Source organism: Poeciliopsis prolifica, unplaced genomic scaffold, assembly GCF_027474105.1.
Source record: "Poeciliopsis prolifica strain line A6 unplaced genomic scaffold, Auburn_PproV2 SCAFFOLD035, whole genome shotgun sequence".
Taxonomy (NCBI): domain Eukaryota; kingdom Metazoa; phylum Chordata; class Actinopteri; order Cyprinodontiformes; family Poeciliidae; genus Poeciliopsis; species Poeciliopsis prolifica.
The window spans coordinates 6,016,707-6,037,304 of record NW_026562410.1 but is presented as its reverse complement, the minus strand read 5'-3'; the positions used below and the strand labels follow the sequence as shown (position 1 = coordinate 6,037,304).

General features: G+C 41.8%; 3 protein-coding genes and 1 long non-coding RNA gene across 5 annotated transcripts; 2 read left to right on the top strand and 2 right to left on the bottom strand.

The window, feature by feature from the left end:
• Positions 1–309: 309 nt before the first annotated feature.
• LOC129374167 (uncharacterized) lies at positions 310–1,868 on the bottom strand. The gene is made up of 3 exons (XR_008607470.1): positions 1,714–1,868; positions 651–767; positions 310–388 (listed from the first exon to the last, which is right to left on the bottom strand). It is a non-coding gene; the product is annotated as an uncharacterized LOC129374167 (long non-coding RNA).
• Positions 1,869–3,594: 1,726 nt separating this feature from the next.
• On the top strand, positions 3,595–10,594 carry LOC129374153 (ATP-dependent RNA helicase DDX55-like). The gene is given in 17 exon segments (XM_055052407.1): positions 3,595–3,972; positions 3,975–4,003; positions 4,092–4,142; positions 4,995–5,081; positions 5,212–5,303; positions 5,449–5,511; positions 6,353–6,502; positions 7,346–7,383; positions 7,386–7,534; positions 7,620–7,702; positions 8,339–8,446; positions 8,448–8,468; positions 8,544–8,636; positions 8,805–8,919; positions 9,435–9,603; positions 9,709–10,001; positions 10,454–10,594. Coding segments are annotated over 17 exon segments (1,758 nt in total). The 5' UTR covers positions 3,595–3,896.
• On the bottom strand, positions 10,048–12,962 carry LOC129374154 (translation initiation factor eIF-2B subunit alpha-like). Of its 2 annotated transcripts, XM_055052410.1 has the most exons (7): positions 12,771–12,962; positions 12,344–12,460; positions 12,149–12,261; positions 12,004–12,072; positions 11,137–11,212; positions 10,874–10,999; positions 10,048–10,783 (listed from the first exon to the last, which is right to left on the bottom strand). In XM_055052410.1, the coding sequence occupies exons 1-7, from the start codon at positions 12,945–12,947 to the stop codon at positions 10,628–10,630; spliced, it is 834 nt and encodes a 277-aa protein (XP_054908385.1). In that variant the 5' UTR covers positions 12,948–12,962; the 3' UTR covers positions 10,048–10,627. The 2 variants fall into 2 exon arrangements, with proteins under 2 accessions (XP_054908385.1, XP_054908384.1); XM_055052409.1 differs by having other exon boundaries at positions 10,048–10,999.
• Positions 12,963–14,575: 1,613 nt separating this feature from the next.
• On the top strand, positions 14,576–16,576 carry LOC129374155 (transmembrane emp24 domain-containing protein 2-like). Its single transcript, XM_055052411.1, has 4 exons — positions 14,576–14,824; positions 14,947–14,964; positions 15,814–15,921; positions 16,030–16,576. The coding sequence occupies exons 1-4, from the start codon at positions 14,707–14,709 to the stop codon at positions 16,152–16,154; spliced, it is 369 nt and encodes a 122-aa protein (XP_054908386.1). The 5' UTR covers positions 14,576–14,706; the 3' UTR covers positions 16,155–16,576.
• Positions 16,577–20,598: the final 4,022 nt, after the last annotated feature.

Here is a 20,598-nt window from a genome sequence, read left to right as displayed (position 1 = left end):
AAAAGGACTCATGTACCCTTAGTGCAGCACTTTATACGCCACGGCTGGGATGCACTTTCGGCCCTGGTGCTGGAATGCGACCCAGCCTGGTCCTCAGCCCAGAGGAGAAGGGCTGAAAGACTGTGGATCCACAGGCTGGACACACAGATCCCCAAGGGTCTGAATGAGAGGTAGGCTCCGCGTGGGGACTCCTGGCAGGACGTGCCCGTGCATCCTGGGGGAGGGGAAGAGGGAGAGGGGCTGAAGGAAGGGGACCTGGAACCTTCTGGGTCCCTGACCTTTGACCCTGAACCCAAACCCCAACCCCAACCCAGTCTCTCTTCCTCCTCTTCAGTCCTGGACTGGATTTAGTGAAATCCAGGACGGGGATCTGAGGACCAGCTGGATCCTAAGGAAACAAATATTCTGTCTGTAAATGACTGAACCGACTGTGAAGGTCTGGTGAATGATGAAACCAGGGTGCAATCTGGCCCTCAAGGGCCCCTGAAGACGAGTATCAAAATAATCTCATAATCTTGTTACTATGATGATGAGAAACAGTTCACAACGCTGCTTTTTAGTCCACTATATTGTCTGTTTGTTTGGCTAATATTCATTAAATGTGTGTGTCACATGATGTAAAAATAAAAAATGAAAGAAAAGACACTCACACTGTCTCCAATATGATGATTGTCTGTGCCAGTTTCCAAGGCTTTTTTGCTCACTTTTAATATTAACATCTCTGACTCAAATCCAGGCTGAGATGGTGATTCCTCTGCAGCTGCAGTCTAGAAGAGGAGAAGAAATATGTTTATTTTAACGGCTAATTTCTATTATATGGTCTCAACAGTTTTTACATTGTTGGAAATTTCACATTTTTCACTCCATCCATCCATTTTCTGTCCCTAATGAGGCCGGGAGTTGCTGGTGAGAGGCGAGATACAGCAACGCAGAAATAAACAGGACAAACACACACACACACCTCGGGAGAATTTAGAGAGACCAATTTACCCGACAGTCACGTCTTTCTGCAAACTCTGTGCAGAAAGATCCCAGGCCGGGAATCGAACCCAGGACTTTCTTGCTCAAGGCAACAGTGCTACCAACTGCGCCACTTTTCAACAATGTAATAAATATTGTTTTGTAGATCAATTTGTCTGTTAAAATGTTCAACAGAAAATAGTGAAGTATCATGCAATATGCAAATTTTGAGCTGAAAATTTTTTCACTCCAGTTTGATTTCATACGCCCTAAAATCAATGTCATTAATAAGAGCATGTTAAGATCTGTCCTGCACTAAGCAGATTGTTTCAAATTGCATTTAGAAAGGGCCAGAACCCTGCAACTTTTACATTTGTTCCTTGTACTACATTCTTTAATTAAATGGTCAAACTGCCTCATTAGCATTCAGTCCAGCTCTACAAAGTTCTGCTGATGAGTGCATGTTTGAGCCAGGTGTGTTGAAGCAGAGGTGAAGGAAACCGGCCCTGGAGGAACGCAGTTTGAGACCCAGACGTAGCGAAACTGTCCGAGCTGTGATGCCTCAATAGTTAGGTTTCTTACATTGATGGAAATGTAACATTTTTCAATAACAAAACATAGTAAATAACGTTGTTTTGTGCATGTCATACATGTTTACTACTTTTAACTGTCACCTATAAACACAAAATAACAGAGACACTTAAAAAAAAAAAATGGAGAAGTGTTAAAATTAAAGGAGAGAAAACTTCGTACCTGCCGCAAGAAGATCCAAACACTCCAAACTGCAAACCAAGTGGTCCCCATTTGTGTGGAGAAGCTCTTGTGTTTTATTTTTATGAATCAAATGTTTTTGAGAGACAGAGAAGTCAGCACGTCAAGACTCTACTGCAGACTGTTATCTTCTGAGCCTGCAGTGGGCACGAAACCACTAAATGTTCACATAAACCACTGCATGCACACACAACAACCAACAAAAGTCACAAGTTCTGCTTTTTTTCACCAATTTGATCATTTTAAACAGGTGTGTCAGTTTTTAAACTCTTCTCAGGTGCTGCAAGTGGCATCTGGTAAACTTAAAGTGTGTGTGTGTCAGACCTTCCATTTTTCAGTCCTCAGCTGTTATCAGCAGCAGTTATATGCATGCTGCTGATATATATCTGATATATATATGATATATCAGCAGCAGTTATTATGCATGCAGCAGTTATTTGATGCATGCAATAACTGCTGCTGATATATCATATATCTGATATGATATATATATCATATCAGACGGACGACAGTCACGCGTCAGCTACACCCTCATGCACTCAGAGGTTCAACAAATTTCCGAACCAAACACTCCAAAGAAACAAATAGAAATAGTAAATAGATTTCTTGCCTTGTGACCAACTGACACAGAATTCATGTTGTTACAAGACCCACTGTTCTCTAGTGAATTTTTAGTCATACCCAATATTTTTAATAATTGTTATATAAAAAGTGTTGTTTTTTTCTTCAATAGCTTCCGAGTCATGTGCCTTATTGACTCAAAATCAGTGTGAAACGGTTCTTAACTCGTGAGATGAAGTGCACTCGTTTATTGCCTTTGAACCTTTTTGATATTTTAGCATCTTTTTGTTAAAATGTAGTATTTTTCTTTGGCTTCTGGTCATGACCCATTTGCACTAAATCATGTGAAATTGTTCTACTAGACTTTGAAGATGAGGCTCACCTGCTTATTCCATTGAAACATTTTAGTCCTTGTCAGTAGGACAGGTGAGCTACTAAACCAAATATGATTGGCAAAATTAACATCAAAAATGCAAGAAGACCTAAATGGGGAAGATACTAAAGAGGTTCTTTGACCTCTTTTATGAGCTGAGTTTATCTTTTTGTCATTTATATCTGTGGGTTAAAATAAAAGAAACTCTGTTTTTCTATTATTTCTGTTATTTCCTGTGACTCCCCCTAGAACAATTTCATGCTGATTCAGTGTAAATGGTCACATGACCCAGAAGCTATAGAAGAAAAATACTACATTTTAACAACAACAAAAAAGCAAAAAATATCAAAAGGTTCAAATTCAATAAAAATGAACAGCTTCACTCTGATTTGGAGTCATTGAAGAAAAAAATAATTTTAATATTACAATTATTAAAAATATTGAGTATGACTTGAAAATTTACTAGAAAACAGTGGTTCTCATGTAACAGCAGCCTTGATGTGGAAGTTAAATGCTTGCATGAAACCAAATAAAAGTAAGAATGTAGAAGAAGAACAACAACAAATGGGGAAGTTGGAAAGAAGAAGAATTCATGTCACAATTTAGAACTGGGCATGCAGGACTTAATAGTTCTCTTTTTGAAAAGAGAAACATGAAACGAGGACTTGTGATTATTGCAGTCAGATGGAGGCAGTGGGACAGGTCTAATTAGAATGTAATAAATATTCAGAGGGACGTCAGCATTTAAAGTCAATACAAGAGAAGAAGGGATTTTCTGATAAATATTTTAGGAAACGAATCAAAATCTATAAGAAATCAATTAATTAGATTTAAAAAAAACTATTAGGTTATTTAATCGTTTTTAAAAGTGTGTGTGGGGGGTTATGTGTGTATGCGCGCGCGTGTGTGTGTATGAATTTGCACACTTCTACACACCATTGAGGTGCGTATTGTTAAATTCCCTCTGTATCGTTGATGACAACACTCCAGTCCGGTAGGTGGCGGTAAAGTCACCTTAAGTTGGTTGCCATTTGCCAATAAAACACAAAAGAAGAAGACAGAACAAACGGAGTGGAAAGCGGAACCAAAACATGCGAGTCGGCTTCAGTTTCTCCCCGGCGTGTAAACAACTACGGAACGCAGCGGAAGAAGGTCCATCGTGCAGAAAGGCTGACCATGTGCTAACAGCGTTAGCATTCTGCTGCTACGTCTTCTCGATTTACTTCCCAACATGGAGAACATTACAGACGGAACATGGGACACTTTACCTGTCCAACTAAACGAGAAGATTTTACAAACGCTTGAGGAATGAAATTTACCTTCATGACACCTGTACAGGTAACTTTCATTAGCCTTAAATCCTTGTTTCAATCCATGCTGCCCTGAATCTCCACCTGTCTGACTGATGGATCTCTTTTCGTTGTAGTCGGCTTGTATTCCGCTGTTCATGAACAATAAAGACGTTGCTGCTGAGGCGGTGAGTGTGAACAAGTTGTTTAAAGAGGCCGAGACGGAGCAAGAACTAGAACTGAACCAGTAGGATTTACTGACACGTTGATTCTGGGTCACGAAGAAATCCAAGCTAACGTGATCCAGGAGACGTCGAATGTGTTGAGCGAGTTGTTACAAAAATGACAAATGAATAAGTACAAGGTACCAAAAACATCTGCGATGTCTCTGTCATGAATGGAAGTATATCTGATGAAGGAGCGCTGTGATGATGATGATGATGATGATGATGATGATGATGATGATGATAAACTCACAGCAGTAGTGGTCATTTGAATCACTTTCTTATTAGGACAAAAAGTTGGAACAGGCCTGTTGGTAGACGCTCTGTATCCAATCGGACAGAAGAATTCAGTTTGCACATGTGCAGAGCTGACAGGTTCATCCTCTAAAGGGCTTGCAGTTGCTATTGTTCTTCAAAGTTCTACAAAGTTTTAACTCAAGCAGGGTGAATAAGTGCATGCCACACTTATCAGATTTTCAGCTGCAAAAATTCAGAATGATGGACTTTTTTTATCTAACCGAAATCTGAATGAAATTTATAAAGGTTTATGGTCACATGACAAAATATGAAACGTTCAAGAGATGCTTTGAAGTTGCTCTGTGTGTTTAACGTGATTTGGCTCCCTCTGCTGGCGGCTGAATCAATATTCACCTTGGATCCAACAGTAGATATTAAATATGATAGATGGTCAAAACTGAGGATATAGAGTGTTTGTAATTATCAAAATTATGCAAAAACAGTTATTTGGAAAAGATCAGGAAGTTGTGCTGCCATGACAACCGGTAGTTTCTTAAGGCGTTTGCTGTTTTGCTTCAGGTCACCGGCAGTGGGAAGACTTTGGCTTTCGTCATTCCTGTTATAGAGCTGCTGCTGAAGCGCGAGGAGAAACTCAAGAAGAAACAGGTAACCATGACACCGAAGCAAAAAAACACGGCTACTTTAGTCTCTGCAGTATTGTTATTTATCTTTTTTTGGATGCTGGGAGGTTTGCTGTTGTGTCGGATCCGCTGAAAAGTTCAGGTGTTTTGTGCAGGTCGGTGCTCTGGTGATCACTCCCACACGAGAACTGGCCCTGCAGATCAGTGAAGTGATGGGAATGTTTATCCAGAAGTTTCCAGAGTTCACGTGAGTATCTGTATATAAAAATTAAAAAAACTCCACAGAGTCAAATATTGTAGATTGGAATTGTTTCAAACTGAGCTGGCAGATTTAACTACAGGCATTTTTTTTATCAATTTGCACTCAATAATTTTCACCTTTTGGTTCTCAGGCAGATTTTGCTGATTGGTGGCAGCAACCCGGCAGAAGACGTGGAGAAGTTTAAAGAGCATGGGTACGCGACGGATTTCAGTCCGACTTTAACTGGATGAAAAGCTGGCAATAAATAGACTTCCTCTGTTTTTAATGGTGTATCACTTTCTTCTGTTAGACTTCATCATTTGAACAAAATGCTTCTGAGTAAAGTTTTCATTTTAATAAGTAACCGAGGGCAAATATTTTAAATTTTTATAAGAAAAATGAAAGCTGTATCCCAGTGGTGGCAACACAATTAATCCACTAATAGGGACCTGATGTTTTGTTTAGCTCCTTAGAGTTTTTTGCTAACATTGAAAACATTTGTTCCAAAGAATCACTTTCTCAAGAGCAACCATACAGGTAGGTGTGTCATGATAGCCACTTACCTGCGTGTCAACTATCGCTCATTGTTGAGAGCAATAGTCTGTGTTGTAACACACATCGGGTAACAGCATTTACTGCATTAGCTTCCACGACATACCATCTTATTGTAGTGCTTTAGCTTGTGCTAAATACATCTTGTTTTACTGCTTCAGCATTAGCTTGTGCTAAATACCATCTTGTTTTACTGCTTTAGCATTAGCTTGTGCTAAATACCATCTTCTTTTACCACTTTAGCATTAGCTTGTGCTAAATACCCTCTTGTTATACTGCATTAGGTTCTCCTAAATCTTGACAGACATTTTTAGCAATAACTTCTGCTAAATATCCTGTTAAGCCACTTTAGCATTAGCTATTGCTAAATACCACCTTGTTATAGCACTTTAGTATTAGCTGAATTAATGTTTAAGATTAGCGCTGTAGTCCTCAGTGTTAGTTGGGAACATGTTAGAAAGCGACTGTCGTGCTGTAACGTTCGTTTCACTTTTTTTTTTCAGCGGCAACATTGTGATTGCGACGCCGGGCCGCCTGGAGGACATGTTCAGGAGGAAGTCAGAGGGGCTGGAACTGGCCAGCGCAGTCAGGAGCCTGGATGTTCTGGTTCTGGATGAAGCTGACCGGCTGCTCGACATGGGCTTTGAGGCCAGGTACGAATCAGCAGGAAACATTTTACAGTCAGGATGGAGGAAAGATCCTATTCCAGGATGAGTGCACACCTTTAAAAAGTCTTAAATTTATGTATCTAAAATTAAGGCCTTAAAATGTCTTAAAGTCATTTAATGTGTTGTGGCAGGACTGTTTAATCTGTTATATTCTATGTATTTTTTTTTTCTTGCACTAATTTTCTGTCAGGTTAAGTTTGAGTTACCTGCACACATTTTCATTGTGCTCCGTGACTCAAGGTGGTTGCTATCAGTAACTAGCTGTCAATATATACGCCCTTGCTAACTAGCAAGCTCATCATGGGGAGGTATAAATTTATCTCTTATGTGCATTCCTAAATTTAGTTTATAATGGTCTCAAAAAGTCTTAAATTTGAGTTGATGAAACCTGCAGTAACCCTGTATTAATAATACAGTGTGAACATTAAAAAAACATGCAATTTGGCCTCAATTACATTAATCAACATTTCTGTCAGGCAAAAGTTTGAGTGGTTTGCATACATCGTCTACAAGATTACCAGACAAGCTACTAGTAACTAGCTGCTGACAACTAGCTTTTTTATAACCATCAATTGCAAATTTGCTGAACATTTATCATCTTTATTACATTTCTGTCATTATCCAGGTCTTTAATTTATAATGGTCTTAAAAGTCTTAAATTTGAGTTGGTGAAACCTTCAGTAACCATGTAGTTTCAAATACAGTCTGGATGTGTTTATTGGTTTGTTTGTTTTTTATTCTCTTGGTTTTGAACTAAATCTGCTCCTAGCCAATCAAGTTGCTCCTGATTGTTCTGCATTTCACCCCATTCCCTCCCACGTCCCCCAGCCTGAACAGCATCCTGAGCTACCTGCCCAAACAGAGACGGACGGCCTCTTCTCAGCCACCCAGACCCAGGAGCTGGAGAAGCTGGTGAGGGCCGGCCTCAGGAACCCCGTCCGCATCACGGTCAAAGAGAAGGGTCAGGCCGCCTCGGCCACCCAGAAGACCCCGGCCCGCCTCTCCAACTACTACACCGTGAGTGACGGAGCGAACAGCCCGCCGTTCAGCCCACGAAGTGAAGACGGCGACGACAAATCACAATCGTGTGCTGTCCTTTCAGATGTGCAGAGCACAGGACAAGTTCAACAACCTGGTGGCTTTTCTAAGGCAACACAAGCATGAGAAGCAGCTGGTCTTCTTCAGGTTTGATTGGGTTCATTCATTTGTGGTTTTTGTTTTGGTTTAATGTTTTTTTTTAATTTCTGGTTGTGTTTTATTTAGAATGTTTAATCAATCACTAAAACAATTGTGAGTTGCAGCCCTCATACAGATTCACATTTTATCAGTTTTTGAATGATAAGAAATCACTTGATATTTCTGCACTATTTAGCAGAAGGTAGTCTTCTTCCTTCCTTCTGTTTTACTATTGTCATCATTAGATGATTATTATTTTAGTGTCATTATTGTCATCATTAGCTTTTTGTTATGTAAGACAGATATACTACATGATCTACATTATCAAGGTGTCTGTAATCATTCCGATGCTGTATGCGCAGTTATTCTTTAGTCATTAATAGTAATATTATTATGTGTAGGTTCTTTAGAATAGTTAATTGATCACATATTAACACCAACATATGTTCTGAATAACAAGTTCCTGCAAATTAATGCATCTGGAAGCGACACATTTCATCAAACTGAGATAAGGGGCAGGATTAAATAAATGTTAACTTCTTTTCCCCCATTTCCAACAGTAAAGTATTGGTAAGCTAGTTGTTTTGTTCCTGGTTATGCATGCACACGTTTTCTCTTACCCGTTGTCCTTGTTGCTTCTAAAAGCACCTGCGCCTGTGTGGAGTACTTCGGCCGAGCCCTGGAGTCGCTGGTCAAGAAGGTCACCATCCTCTGCATCCACGGCAAGATGAAAAATAAGCGCAGCGGCATTTTTAGACTTTAGGGCCTTAAAGAGGTAGAAATCCGCCCCCCGCCCGCAGTAAGTCTGTGCTGTCACGTGTTTGTTTTTAAACGTGTTGTGACGTTGCAGTGGGATCTTGGTGTGCACCGACGTCATGGCCAGAGGCATCGACATCCCCGATGTGAACTGGGTTCTGCAGTACGATCCCCCCAGCAGCGCCAGGTTGGTGCAGTTAGTTTAAAAAAAACACAAACAGAAGTTGTCCTTTTTAAAACAATATATATGTTGCAAATGAATTATTTTATTGGCTTAAGCATTAAAACAATGTTACTTTTCTAACTACTTGGCTCCAACCATTTTTCCCTGTCTGCTCTTTTTTTTTCCCATCAGTGCTTTTGTGCATCGATGCGGGAGAACGGCGCGTATCGGTAACCATGGCAACGCCCTCGTCTTCCTGCTGCCAATGGAGGAACCCTATGTCAACTTCTTGTCCATCAACCAGAAGGTGAGTCTGAAGTTGGGTCCTTCAGCGGTGTTCATAGCCGTCAGCAACAAGACCTTTTGGATCGGCCATGCAGGCGTTCATAATCTGATAATCTGATGATGGATGGTTCACAATAGTTGTCTAGAACTCACTCAGATTATTCAGCTCTAACATTACTCAGCATGAAGTCACTCAGAGGAGGATCAGAGCTACTGTGATATGAAATCCTCAGAAATCAAATCCTGAGTGAGAGTAAAGCAGTTTTTTTTTCCCTATTTTTCTCTTGCTAATGGTGATCTGCTACCCTTTGAGGACATGGGAAATTTTCTGTATTTATTTTTTGCAATCTCTTGCAATAAATTACCAAATTCAACCTGTTCTATTTTGTATACACAAATGTCTATTTAAAATTGCAATTGCAAAAATGTTTTATTTCTGTTGTATTTCGTGATGTTAAAGTTCACTCAAAGAAACCAGAACCGGTTGATAATCGTGCAAAGTGATTGGGTTAACAGTGTTGCTTGTGACCTGACCAGTGCCCGCTGCAGAAGATGTCTCCTATAAAGGACGTGGTGGACGTGACGCCCAAGGTGAAGGCCATGGCCCTGGCCGACCGCGCCATGTTCGACAAAGGCATGAGGGCCTTTGTGTCGTACGTCCAGGCTTACGCCAAACACGAATGCAGCCTCATCTTCAGAGTAAAAGGTGACAAATCCTCAAAGCCAACTGTATGTATTTTTTTTTTATTATCCCCAAACAAAACAAAGAAAATGAAACCTTCTCGTGTTTTTTTTTTTTCTTTTCTGTTAGATCTGGATTTTGTGTCCCTGGCCAAAGGCTTCGCGCTGCTCCGCCTGCCGAAGATGCCCGAGCTGAAGGGGAAAACGTTTCCCGACTTCGTGGAGACGACGGTGGACACGGACAGCATCCGCTACAAGGACAAAAACCGACAGAAGCAGAGGCAGAAGATGCTGGCCGAGCAGAAAAACAAAGAGAAGACGGAGCTTCCCAAGAAGAACTTTGTCAAGAACAAGGCCTGGTCCAAGCAGAAGACCAAGAAGGAGCGCAAGAAAAAACGCGGCGCCAAAAGGAAACACGACGAGGTAAACTCTGTTTGGGGGATAAATGAAACATTAAAGCTGCAGTGTGCAACTTTTATTAATATATATATATTTATATAGACATATTTCTTTTACATATCTGTTGAAACTACTAATCTCCAGCTACCATAGTCTGTCATGAATGCTAAGGCTAGTTAGCATGGCCACTCGATAAAGTTTTCCTTTAACAGTAAGGTGTTTCTCCACCATTAGCACATTTAGCAGTGCGTTCACGACATTGATTGGCAGCGCTAGGACCCTCCTCCTGGCTGCGATTGTTTGTTTTTGACCAGGAACGTTTCATTTCTTCAGACGGCCATAACAGCTCAGGGAGGAAGTGGACTAGATCGATCTCACCTCATAGTGACAGTTTCAGCAAATCTGTAAAAAATATACTCTTCATAAACGTTAAGTACTGCAGTTTCGTTCTCATGGCTTCTGTTCTGCCTCTGCAGGACTCCGACATGGACGAAGAATACATGAAGGAGCTTTTAGAAGACACTCGCCTCCTTAAGAAACTAAAAAAAGGCCAGATCAGCGAGGAAGACTTCGAGCAACAGCTCACGAACTCCAAGCAGGAAGCAGGCGGACCATAAACGTCTGTTTTATTGTTCAGCGAAGGGACGCGGTTATAAATACAGTTTGATGAGTTCGTCGCTGACGGCCGACGGGGTGAGGACCCCCAGGTCTGTGAAGAGCAGGGTGATGAGGGAGGGGGGCGTGTAGTCGATGACCGGGTGCTCCTCCGACAGGTTCCGGATGCTCTTCAGGGTGTCGGCTTTGTACTGTGCGGGACAGGAAGCACAAGTCAATAAATCTGGATAAAAGGACGGAAAATTGTTTAAAAAAACAAACACAAAATAAGGAAGCCGCACCTTAAACTTATCGGGCACGTCCTGTTGGTTCAGCGGATACAGACGAACAAATTTAAAACTTTCTGCAACGACGTAGAAGGGCTTGTTGTGAGCCTTGGAGCACAGAGCCATCTGATAGGTGCCAATCTGGGGAAAACACACACACACACTCTAGATTCTGTTGGAAACGTACACCCGCCCCGTGTTTACACAGACCCGATCTGATACGCGTGTTCAACTATCCTCCAGTTTGAGTTTCACCCGGGGCCGCCAAGGGAACGCACCTTGTTGATGATCCCTCCGCTCTCAACGACTCCCTCTGCTCCAACGATGACCAGGTCCACCTTCTCCAACACGTACCTGGAAGACGGAAAACTGAAACTAAGCAGCTTCTAAAAACAGGTTCATTAAAACGGTGTGAAAGTAAATAAAGCATTTTTCCTCAACTTTTGCTTGTTCTCTTTCTGAACCATCCGATCGGTTATTTTAAATACCAAAACAAAATTTACTATCTAGTGATGCATCAATAAATCAGGTCAGATTTTCTTCTTTTTGGGCGAAGGGCCGATAGTTACTTGAGAAACCGATTTTATCTCTGCAAACGTCTGAAACTCGGCCACTGTCCTGACTGACGGCACCGCACTGTCACCAACTTAGCAAATTTGCTGCTGCATTTAGCGACTTTTGTGACCAAAATAAAACAAAAAAACCCAGACAAAAATAAAAGACATGTAATACTGTTGTACAAAAGCTAAACTCCAGTTAGTAGAGTATATCAGAGTCACTGGAGGCTTTAAATGTCACTAAGAAAGCAACATTTTTACATCAGTAAGTTTGTTTTCTCCTGCTCAGGCTGATGAACAAATAACTGAGAAATTTATTAACATGATATTAAAATGATATCTAAAAAAATTAACTGACTTTTTTTAACAATTGTATCGATTGACCAGCAACATTTTTTAAAAATTTTTTTTTTAATAATAGCTTTATTTTCTCTTTGTTTTCATAGTGGAACTGATGGAGTTTATTTTATCTTAGACATGTATTTTCCAGTTGGATATTTCCAATAACAAAATCCAACCAGTGACGAAAGAATGATTAAATAAACCATTTGCGGTTCCCCCTCCAGCTCAGAACCCAGAGTAGCTCACCCTACAGCTGCATCCAGCACTACTGTTACTGGAACGTTGAGTTTCTTCAGGGCCTCTGCCATCTGCCGCCTTCAACAAAAGGAGAAAAACGCAGAATCATTTCGTGTCCTGTGAGAAAGAAACTCGTCCTCGCTCACTCGCTCACCCTGTGGCGTCAGGCTGCGATTCGGTCACATAGACGGAGAAGCGCTTCTTCTCCGCTGCAGCTTTCTCCAGAACCCGCAGGACCACTCTGGAGTACGAGTGAGTCAGGATTTTCTGAGAGGATTGGCAGGGGAAAGAAAGGCACGAGGTGAAGCGAGCGCAAAGAGCAAGGAGAGGAGACGGGACCAGTACTTACAGCTCCGTCTTTGATGAAGGTGTGACAGAGCTTAGCGACTTTGTTCCTGGACATGGAGATCTTCTCTAGAAACAGTTCTCCTCTTTCCTCCATCACCTTCTTACAGCGAGACAAGTCCTGGAGACAGAAACGCCTGTTATGAAGCGCAGACACTGATCTGGGTCAAGAGTTTTTATTTTTGGAAAAACATGGATCAGTGGTGACCCATACGAGGAATTATTGGCCTTTTAAAATCACACCAAAACAATTTGGAAGAAAATGGCGACTGGCAAATATTACAACTAACGTAAAGGTTTTGAAGTGGCCTAATCAAAGTCTGAATTTTGGGCATGCTCAAAAACGTGGCTCGAAATGACTCCGCAGCGACGTGAAAACCTGCTTCACGCTGTCAGCCGTCACAAACGCTACAACGTGAAACACGCGTCACCTGATGCTCCAGGGATGTGAGGCTTATGAAGCGCAGGAACAGCTCTCCCCCGGAGGACACGGCCACAGAGGAGTCCTCTCCCTTCAGGCAGGATGTGGCCCACGTCAGGCTCTCCCTCAGACCCAAGATGGTTTCACCTGGACGGAAGGACAGACATTCAGACTGAGCCAAACACATACACGTCCTGATTAAAGCTGCAGCCAACTATGATTTTTGACAATTGATTAATCGGACAAAAAAAAAACATCGGCATTTTGCAAATTTTTTTTGTATTTAAGCCTGTTTTTACACATTAGAAATACAACAAAATACACACAAAAACATAATTCAGTTTAAGTCAGTTTAAAAAAAATTGCAATATGTAGCATGAAAGCATCATTTGTAGCAAAGGTTGCATCTGCAGTTAAAAAAATACTGTCTACTAATGTTCTTTTTTTAAATTCATGGTTAGCAAATGGTGATTAATATATATTTTTAACAGACTTTAAGCCAATGGAAGCCAGGCAACATCGCAGCATCCTCAGATTGTGACTTGGTTAGCTGAAGGTTTTTGGAACGGCTCATTTTCCAGACACCAAAACAGGTTGTTGCTAGGTAATGAAAGAGCGAGTCAGCTGAGAGGTTGAGCGGCTGAAGACTTTACTCTGCCTTCATCCCCCAGAATGCTGTGCGGTTCTGGATTGGTGTTTCGTGAATAATCTATGAATTGAACATTAAACTTTCTATGAGACGTATTATTGTTGATAACACCTGTGTATTGCGATATGTGCATCACTGATTTATACTCTTAGGATGTGCTCTTGTATTGTAGAAGCTTCAAAGTGAGATTTGACTCATTTGAGTTGAGTAGAGGATCAATATGATGGCATATTATGATTTGAGTTCCTCCCACTGATAAAGTGATCAATTTCTTACCCATTTCCATTCGTCGTAATTTATTGACCAGAGTCGCATCTATGCTGATTGGTCTATATTTAACTTGGAATGAATTGCTAGTAAAATATTCTGTAAGGGTAACCCTGTTGTACTAATCCTAATACTGCATGATACCGGAGTGCAATATTCATGTCGCAATTGACTGTTTGGAGTAGTAAGTGTTGCTTCACCAGTTGGACGGTCTATTGGCAGGAGACGCTCTAATCAGATAGAGATGACGTTGCACAAAATGCTTAATTTCACAGGTCGATGGAAGCGCAGATTAGGAAAAATATAGACAGTCGCTGTATTATCGCAAGAGTGAGAGACCACAGGCTGCGGGTTAAAGATCACAAGTACATCTCTCTCCTCATAGAGAAGAAAAAGACGTAGCAGCGATGGATAGTGGTGTTACATGGGTCAACTTTTCACTACTTCACTTTTTTCCCTGTCATTTTTTTTTAAACCTTCCATAAAAATTGAACATTACTGAAAATTTCTTTTGAGATTCTAGGCGAGTGGGCCTTTATTTGAGTGTTGTTGTGCTTTTGTGGATATACAATGGTAATAAAAATTGTCAAAAAAGAATTTACCACATATCTGCCCCATACAGAGCTTCATAAGCCTGACGGGCCTCCAGGCTTTACTCCCCCCACCAGGCTGCATTGTTTTTATTCATTTGTTTGTACACCAGTAACTGTGATGGCAAACAAAGACGGGTTAACAAGCCTCTCGTTAGTAAACTGTTGGAAGCACAATGGCAACATCGTATGCCAGTATGCGCATATATAGGGAGCCAGAGGTCAGGAGTTTTTATTTTACACAATTTGAGTTGTTTTTGTTTAACTCAAACACAGCAGCGCCTCCTACCACCAGCCTTAGCAAGTTTTCTGGGTGAAACTGCACCCTTTCATTATTTCTTACCCAGATATTGTTCTCTCTTCAGATAACTGGGCCTGATGGTAAACAGATTTACAAAGGAGACAGAGAGTCGAGTGGGAAATACTCCGTGGCTGCACACATGGACGGAACCTACAGGTTCTGCTTCAGCAACAAGATGTCCACCATGACGCCCAAGATCGTCATGTTCACCATCGACATCGGAGAGGCGCCGAAAGGCCAGGACATGGAGACGGAAGGTACTCAGATCGGCCACGTCTGAGTACACGGCCCGTTTTATGTGATGCTGTTTCTATTTTAAAGATTTTCTCGTTTGAATTTCTTTTTGACTTTACTTTGGGTAAATTTCCCTCCTTTATAGGTGGTGACAGCTGGGATGGTAGGAAAAAAAGAAAGGCAGAATAAGTGAAAACTGTCATATTAAATTTGGGATGCACTGTGGAGTTTTCTCTAACCAGTCTTGTTTTGATATTATAAACTAATATTAGATGTTGTTTGCAACAGATGCGGCCTTAATGTTTGTTTTTTTTAACTGTTTGCACTGAGTATCAGAGAAATGGTGTGCTATGAAAAAGTATCTGCTTCTTTTATGGATTTCAGCAGGTTTAGCTCGTCTTTCTTGGTTACTGAAGAGCATCAGACAGAAATGAACCGATGAACATGCAGTGTCAGTTTAAGGTTACTTTGCAGCATCTCAATCCACTTTAAGCGCACACAGTGACCCAACTGCTCAGCAACCTTCCATTTTGTTTGGGTTGAACCTGCTGCATAAACATCCAAACACTTGATTATTTCAAGAATTTTCATTTAGAGAGAAGAAAGAAAAATTATGGTTTCAGCACATCATTCATGTCTTAAAACGGCAAAGCAGCTCCAGACCATCATACTACCACTACCATGCTTCACTGTTTGTATGGTTCACTTTTCTGAAAAGTGGGGCAACTTTCCCCAAAAAAAGTTCCACTTTCACCTTGTCTGTCCATTTTCTTCAGGTTATCCAAGTGTGACTTTTTATATATATATTTTAAAGTTTGACAGCAATCATTTAAATGCGAGTCAGATGAAATCCATAAGCAGAGCAAATACTCCTCCACAGAACTGTAGTTGTAAAGGAATCGTGTCTCGGATGCAAGACGGTTTTTTTGCATGTACAGCGTAGAAGCCTGACGCACGTCCTCTGCACGCGTCGTCCTTCTGGGTTTAACGGCTCGCTCGCTGCTCGTTTCAGCTCATCAAAACAAGCTGGAGGAGATGATCAACGAGCTCGCCGTCGCTATGACGGCGGTGAAGCACGAGCAGGAGTACATGGAGGTCCGTGAGAGGATACACAGAGCGGGTAAGGACGCAAACCCAGCAACCGTTTGTTCTGATAAAGCGGAGTAAAATTTATCCTCACATCCTGTCTGCTGTGTTTTTTTTTGTTTGTTTGTTTTTGTCCTTCTAGTTAACGACAACACAAACAGCAGAGTGGTCCTGTGGTCCTTCTTCGAAGCCCTCGTTCTGGTGGCCATGACACTCGGACAGATTTACTACTTGAAGAGATTTTTTGAAGTGCGACGAGTGGTGTAGTTCCCTCCATCCATCCATCCATCCCTGTGTGTCCTCCACAGTTTTTTTTTTGTTTGTTTTTTTTCTCCTCCAACACCAAGACAGTTATTTCCACACTGAGAGACAAGACTGGCCATTTTGAGAAAAGCCAACACATGATTTGATCTGATGAATATTTTTCGTTGTTGCTGCTCTGTTACCTGCTTAATTCCCTCTTTAATTGTATGTTTGGAAACATATGGCCAAAAGAGTCTCCTTGTAGACGTCGGATTCTTTCATTCTTTTCTTTCTCTTTTGGGTTTGCCAGGTTTTGGTCGAGGTTTGATTAAAGTCTAGTTAAGCGCCGGTTTCTCGGCAGGAAAGCATTCACTGGCGCAAATGGCCGAGGTTTCTGCAAGCGCAACGCAAGAAAAATGTCAGAACGCGTGCGCGGAGTCACCACAGGGGGGATGTAGGATTTCATTGGAATGCAGCATCTGGGAGGTGGAGGGTTGTTCGTAAGGGTCAAAGTTCACCATTTCCACTCATGTTTTGAAGTGTTAAGGATTCATCTTGCAGCTGGTCTTTCTAAAAAAAAAAAAATGAGATAACCTCTACCACTGTTATTGGATTGAAAGTGGAACATGCCAAGGGGAACTCAGTGGACATTTTCATGGAGGTTCGTCTCTGCTCCCCGTGTATTTAACTAAATCAACCAGACCACTTGTTCACATGTCTAGTACGTTTTTACAGTTTAAAACTCGACTGCTGGTCGTTGAGGGTCAGATTTTAACTGAGCTATTTGGATGATAGCTCCGAAACAAAAGTGAATGAAATCTGAAATCCATATTAAATGTTGACTGAGGGCGGGGTCGAAAGGGGGCGGTTGGGAGTTTGTACACTTAATATATTTTTGTTTGGGCTTAGTTGCTTTTAGAATTGTCGTCAGGTTTTGGGTTTCACAACAATATGCCATGTTTAGTTTCTGGAGCATGTTGAGTGCCACGCAGCCGTCAGAGCGCCGCCGTGTAATTCCTACGGTCCCTGAATGCTGCGTGGAACCAAACGTGCTTCAGTTTTGTATTAAAACAGTTTTGGCGACCTCAGCCTGCTCTGGACACAGTGTCTCCTTTTGTTTTTGTAATTGCAACAACAACCTGCTTCATGGGTCTGTACAAATGAAGGATGGCTTTCTGTGAACAAATCCCCCAGGTTTCATAATAAAGCAAATATTCTGTACGACTTTTTGTCTCGTTAAAACATCTTTGAGCAGCAGATGTCTAGGACGAAAGATTTGCCTTTGTTTAGGGATGTGCCTAAAAGACCGAACAACAACACAGCAATAACCCATTATTAATCAAGAATCTAATTGGATCAATCTGTGTCATTGCCATCATGTGGGCACAATGCAAAGCAGCTGTAGTATATTTTCCCCAATAGGAATAAAGTTGCCTTTTCTGCTGCTGATGGTCTGGAGGGCTGAGTTGATCTGAGACTAGCTGTTAAACAGACCAGAGGAGAGGTCAAAGGTTATGCAGTTATGAAATAAGCTTATTTGCTGCCATTTTACTAATTAAGCCCTAATAAAATCTTAACATTGAGAACAAGTTGGCTGCAGACTGATTTATAGAACAAAAAGCTCAAAGGGGTTTAACTATATATAATTTTTGATGTTTGCACATCTGAGATCTAGAACAATAAATCTGGTCTCCCTCTAACAGATTCACTGATATTTAAACATGTTAAACGTCTGTCTAGGGCCCCATATTACTTTGAGCCAACCTGCATCTCTGGAATCTACCTGAATCCCCCGTTGGCCCCTATGTCAGCCCGCCGATTCTTTGGGGACATTTTGATTCATTTAATTGCGGCATGTTTGGCTTTATGCTGCGGTTCTAATTATTGCTGCAGTATTTTCTCTGACGTTTATTTCATAACCTCTAAATGCTCTGGGCCGAAACTTCCTTTAACACTTGAGGTTCTGCAGTGTCTTCTATTTACAGCCGTTCACTTCCAGGCCAGATCCCATCAGCAGCGGCTTTTACCCACCTGGCAGAAACATTAAGGAGAAGCAGAGCCAACAGTCAGCAGGAGGTACCGGGTGGTACACTATACATTATATTACAGAAGCTAAATTAGGGAAAATCAAATGTTTTTTTTTTGCCATTGGTGATGTACAGACAGGAGGAACATGCTCCAGTTAGTGAGAGGTTGATCAACTTGAGGCTCAACTCTCTGCTGCCTCACCAGCTTCGCTTCCGGCAATTTAAATGGGAAATACGAAAATTCAGCAATTTTGAGGAAAAAAAAAATCAGAATTGGTCAAGCCAAATGAAAAATAGGTACTTTATAGTACAAACCTCGGGGTGAAAAAGCAATGTTAATTATATATTTCCATGATTTAATGATCGCAGGTCGCTGATTCACAATTAGTATCGAGTAACTGGCTTATCAAATTAATATTTTCATCAACCCAGTTTCACAGCAGTAATGATTTATGTAGCTGCTGATGAAATTTAGCTGATTTGTCTGGATGTTTTCCTAACTGAAAAAAATACAACACAACAACAGATGTATACACCCTGGTTTGCTGAACAGATGATTTGGGAAAATATTCCACATGAAGTTTTATTTTTAAATTTTTTTAAGAGTTTTTTAAACTCTTAATCAGATTAATTTTTACTATTTGATTAAAGACAGTAAGTGTCAAAACATTTAAACCTCCTGCTACAGAATTTAAAAGCCCATTATATTATTATTATTATTTTATGTGCAGTATTTTTATAGAGAAAAAAAAACTCCAAGGGAATCTTGTCCAGATCAGAACAAAGCGCTTTACTGACATCTACTGGTGAAAAAACATATGGCGCCCTTAACATTCCTTCTGCTTAAATCCCTTTCTTGCCGACTGTTGAATTTCTTTTGAACACTCGCAAACAAGAGCAAAAATACTACCTGTTCCTGTGACCTTTTAACACCTAGATAAGTTACAGCGTGTTTTACAGGGACACATTTCAGAAACAGCAAATTAAGTTTCAATCCTAAAATTGTCATCGGACATTTCATATATGATATGATAATATCACTGACTCAATAGGAATTCATATTTTCATTGATTAATGGTGTAGATGTTTTTTTTCCTAGTTTCACAATATAAAATAGAAAATGAAAATTGTTTTTATTCAACTTCAGACGTTTTTCAGTTGTTCTGCTGGAGCGGGGAAACGTGACATCACGTTCCTCTGTGACATCATAGAGCTGCATTCTTGAATTCCAGGGAACAGCCAGGAAAATATCAATCATTTGTTGAAGGCTCTCCTATCGACATTGCTTGTCTGCGATTTGTTTGGACAATGGACAACGAACAATATCTGGAGCTGGAGGCTCAACTTGCAGAGCACGAGCTTGAAAACAACAGGAAGTTTGAGAAAATGGAGAACGAAATTTTGAAATTGCGAGAGGAATACAAGTATCTAAGGCAAAAACAAAACATCTCAAAAAAAGGGGGGAGGATAGAGAGTTGAACATGGACAAGGAGCTGGATGAAGACGTGCCAGTGCAGAAGACATCTTTCTTAAAATGTTTTGCCCTAGGCTTCGGAATAGGGATTGGGTGTATTGCTGTACTCGAGACCGGTCTTGCACTTGGACTCTGGGGAAACAATATTTGCACCATCATGTGCAAATATTGTGGTCTCCGTACAGAGGACTCAGGACTCAGAGGCTGGTCAGGATAGCAGCAGGAAGGAGACGCCGGGGAGACCTGTAGGGACGCTGGGAAAATCGGTAGGGACGCCGGGGAAACCTGTAGAGACCCCGGGGAAACCTGTAGGGACCCGGGGAAACCTGTAGGGACCCAGGAGAAACCTGTAGGGACCCAGGGGGAAACCTGTACGGACGCAGGGGAGACCTGAGGGACCCGGGGAAACCTGTAGGGAGCCGGGGAACCTGTAGGGAGCCCGGGGAAACCTGTAGGGACCCTGGGGAAACCTGTAGGGACCCTGGGAAAACCTGTAGGGACCCCGGGGAAACCTGTAGGACCCGGGGAAACCTGTAGGGACCCCGGGGAAACCTGTAGGGACCCCGGGGAAACCTGTAGGGACCCCGGGGAAACCTGTAGGGACCCTGGGGAAACCTGTAGGGACCCCGGGGAAACCTGTAGGGACCCAGGGGGAAACCTGTAGGGACCGCAGGGGAACCTGTAGGGACCCCGGGGAAACCTGTAGGGACCCCGGGGAAACCTGTAGGGACCCGGGGAAACCTGTAGGGACCCGGGAAACCTGTAGGGACCCGGGGAAACCTGTAGGGAGCCCGGGGAAACCTGTAGGGACCCGGGGAAACCTGTAGGGACCCGGGGAAACCTGTAGGGACCCGGGGAAACCTGTAGGGACCCGGGGAAACCTGTAGGGACCCGGGGGAACCTGTAGGGACCCTGGGGAGACCTGTAGGGACCCGGGGAAACCTGTAGGGACCCGGGGAAACCTGTA

Bases quoted from the DNA above. Each gene is read 5' to 3' on its own strand.
- LOC129374154 (XM_055052409.1), bottom strand. From the start codon at position 12,947: ATGTGTTTGGCTCAGTCTGAATGTCTGTCCTTCCGTCCAGGTGAAACC. The intron at 12,461-12,770 runs GTGACGCGTGTT...TTCTGTCTCCAG, and splicing joins TCACATCCCTGGAGCATCAG to GACTTGTCTCGCTGTAAGAA. The intron at 12,073-12,148 runs GTGAGCGAGTGA...CTTTTGTTGAAG, and splicing joins TCGCAGCCTGACGCCACAGG to GCGGCAGATGGCAGAGGCCC.
- LOC129374155 (XM_055052411.1), top strand. From the start codon at position 14,707: ATGGACGGAACCTACAGGTTCTGCTTCAGCAACAAGATGTCCACCATG. The intron at 15,922-16,029 runs GTAAGGACGCAA...TTGTCCTTCTAG, and splicing joins TGAGAGGATACACAGAGCGG to TTAACGACAACACAAACAGC.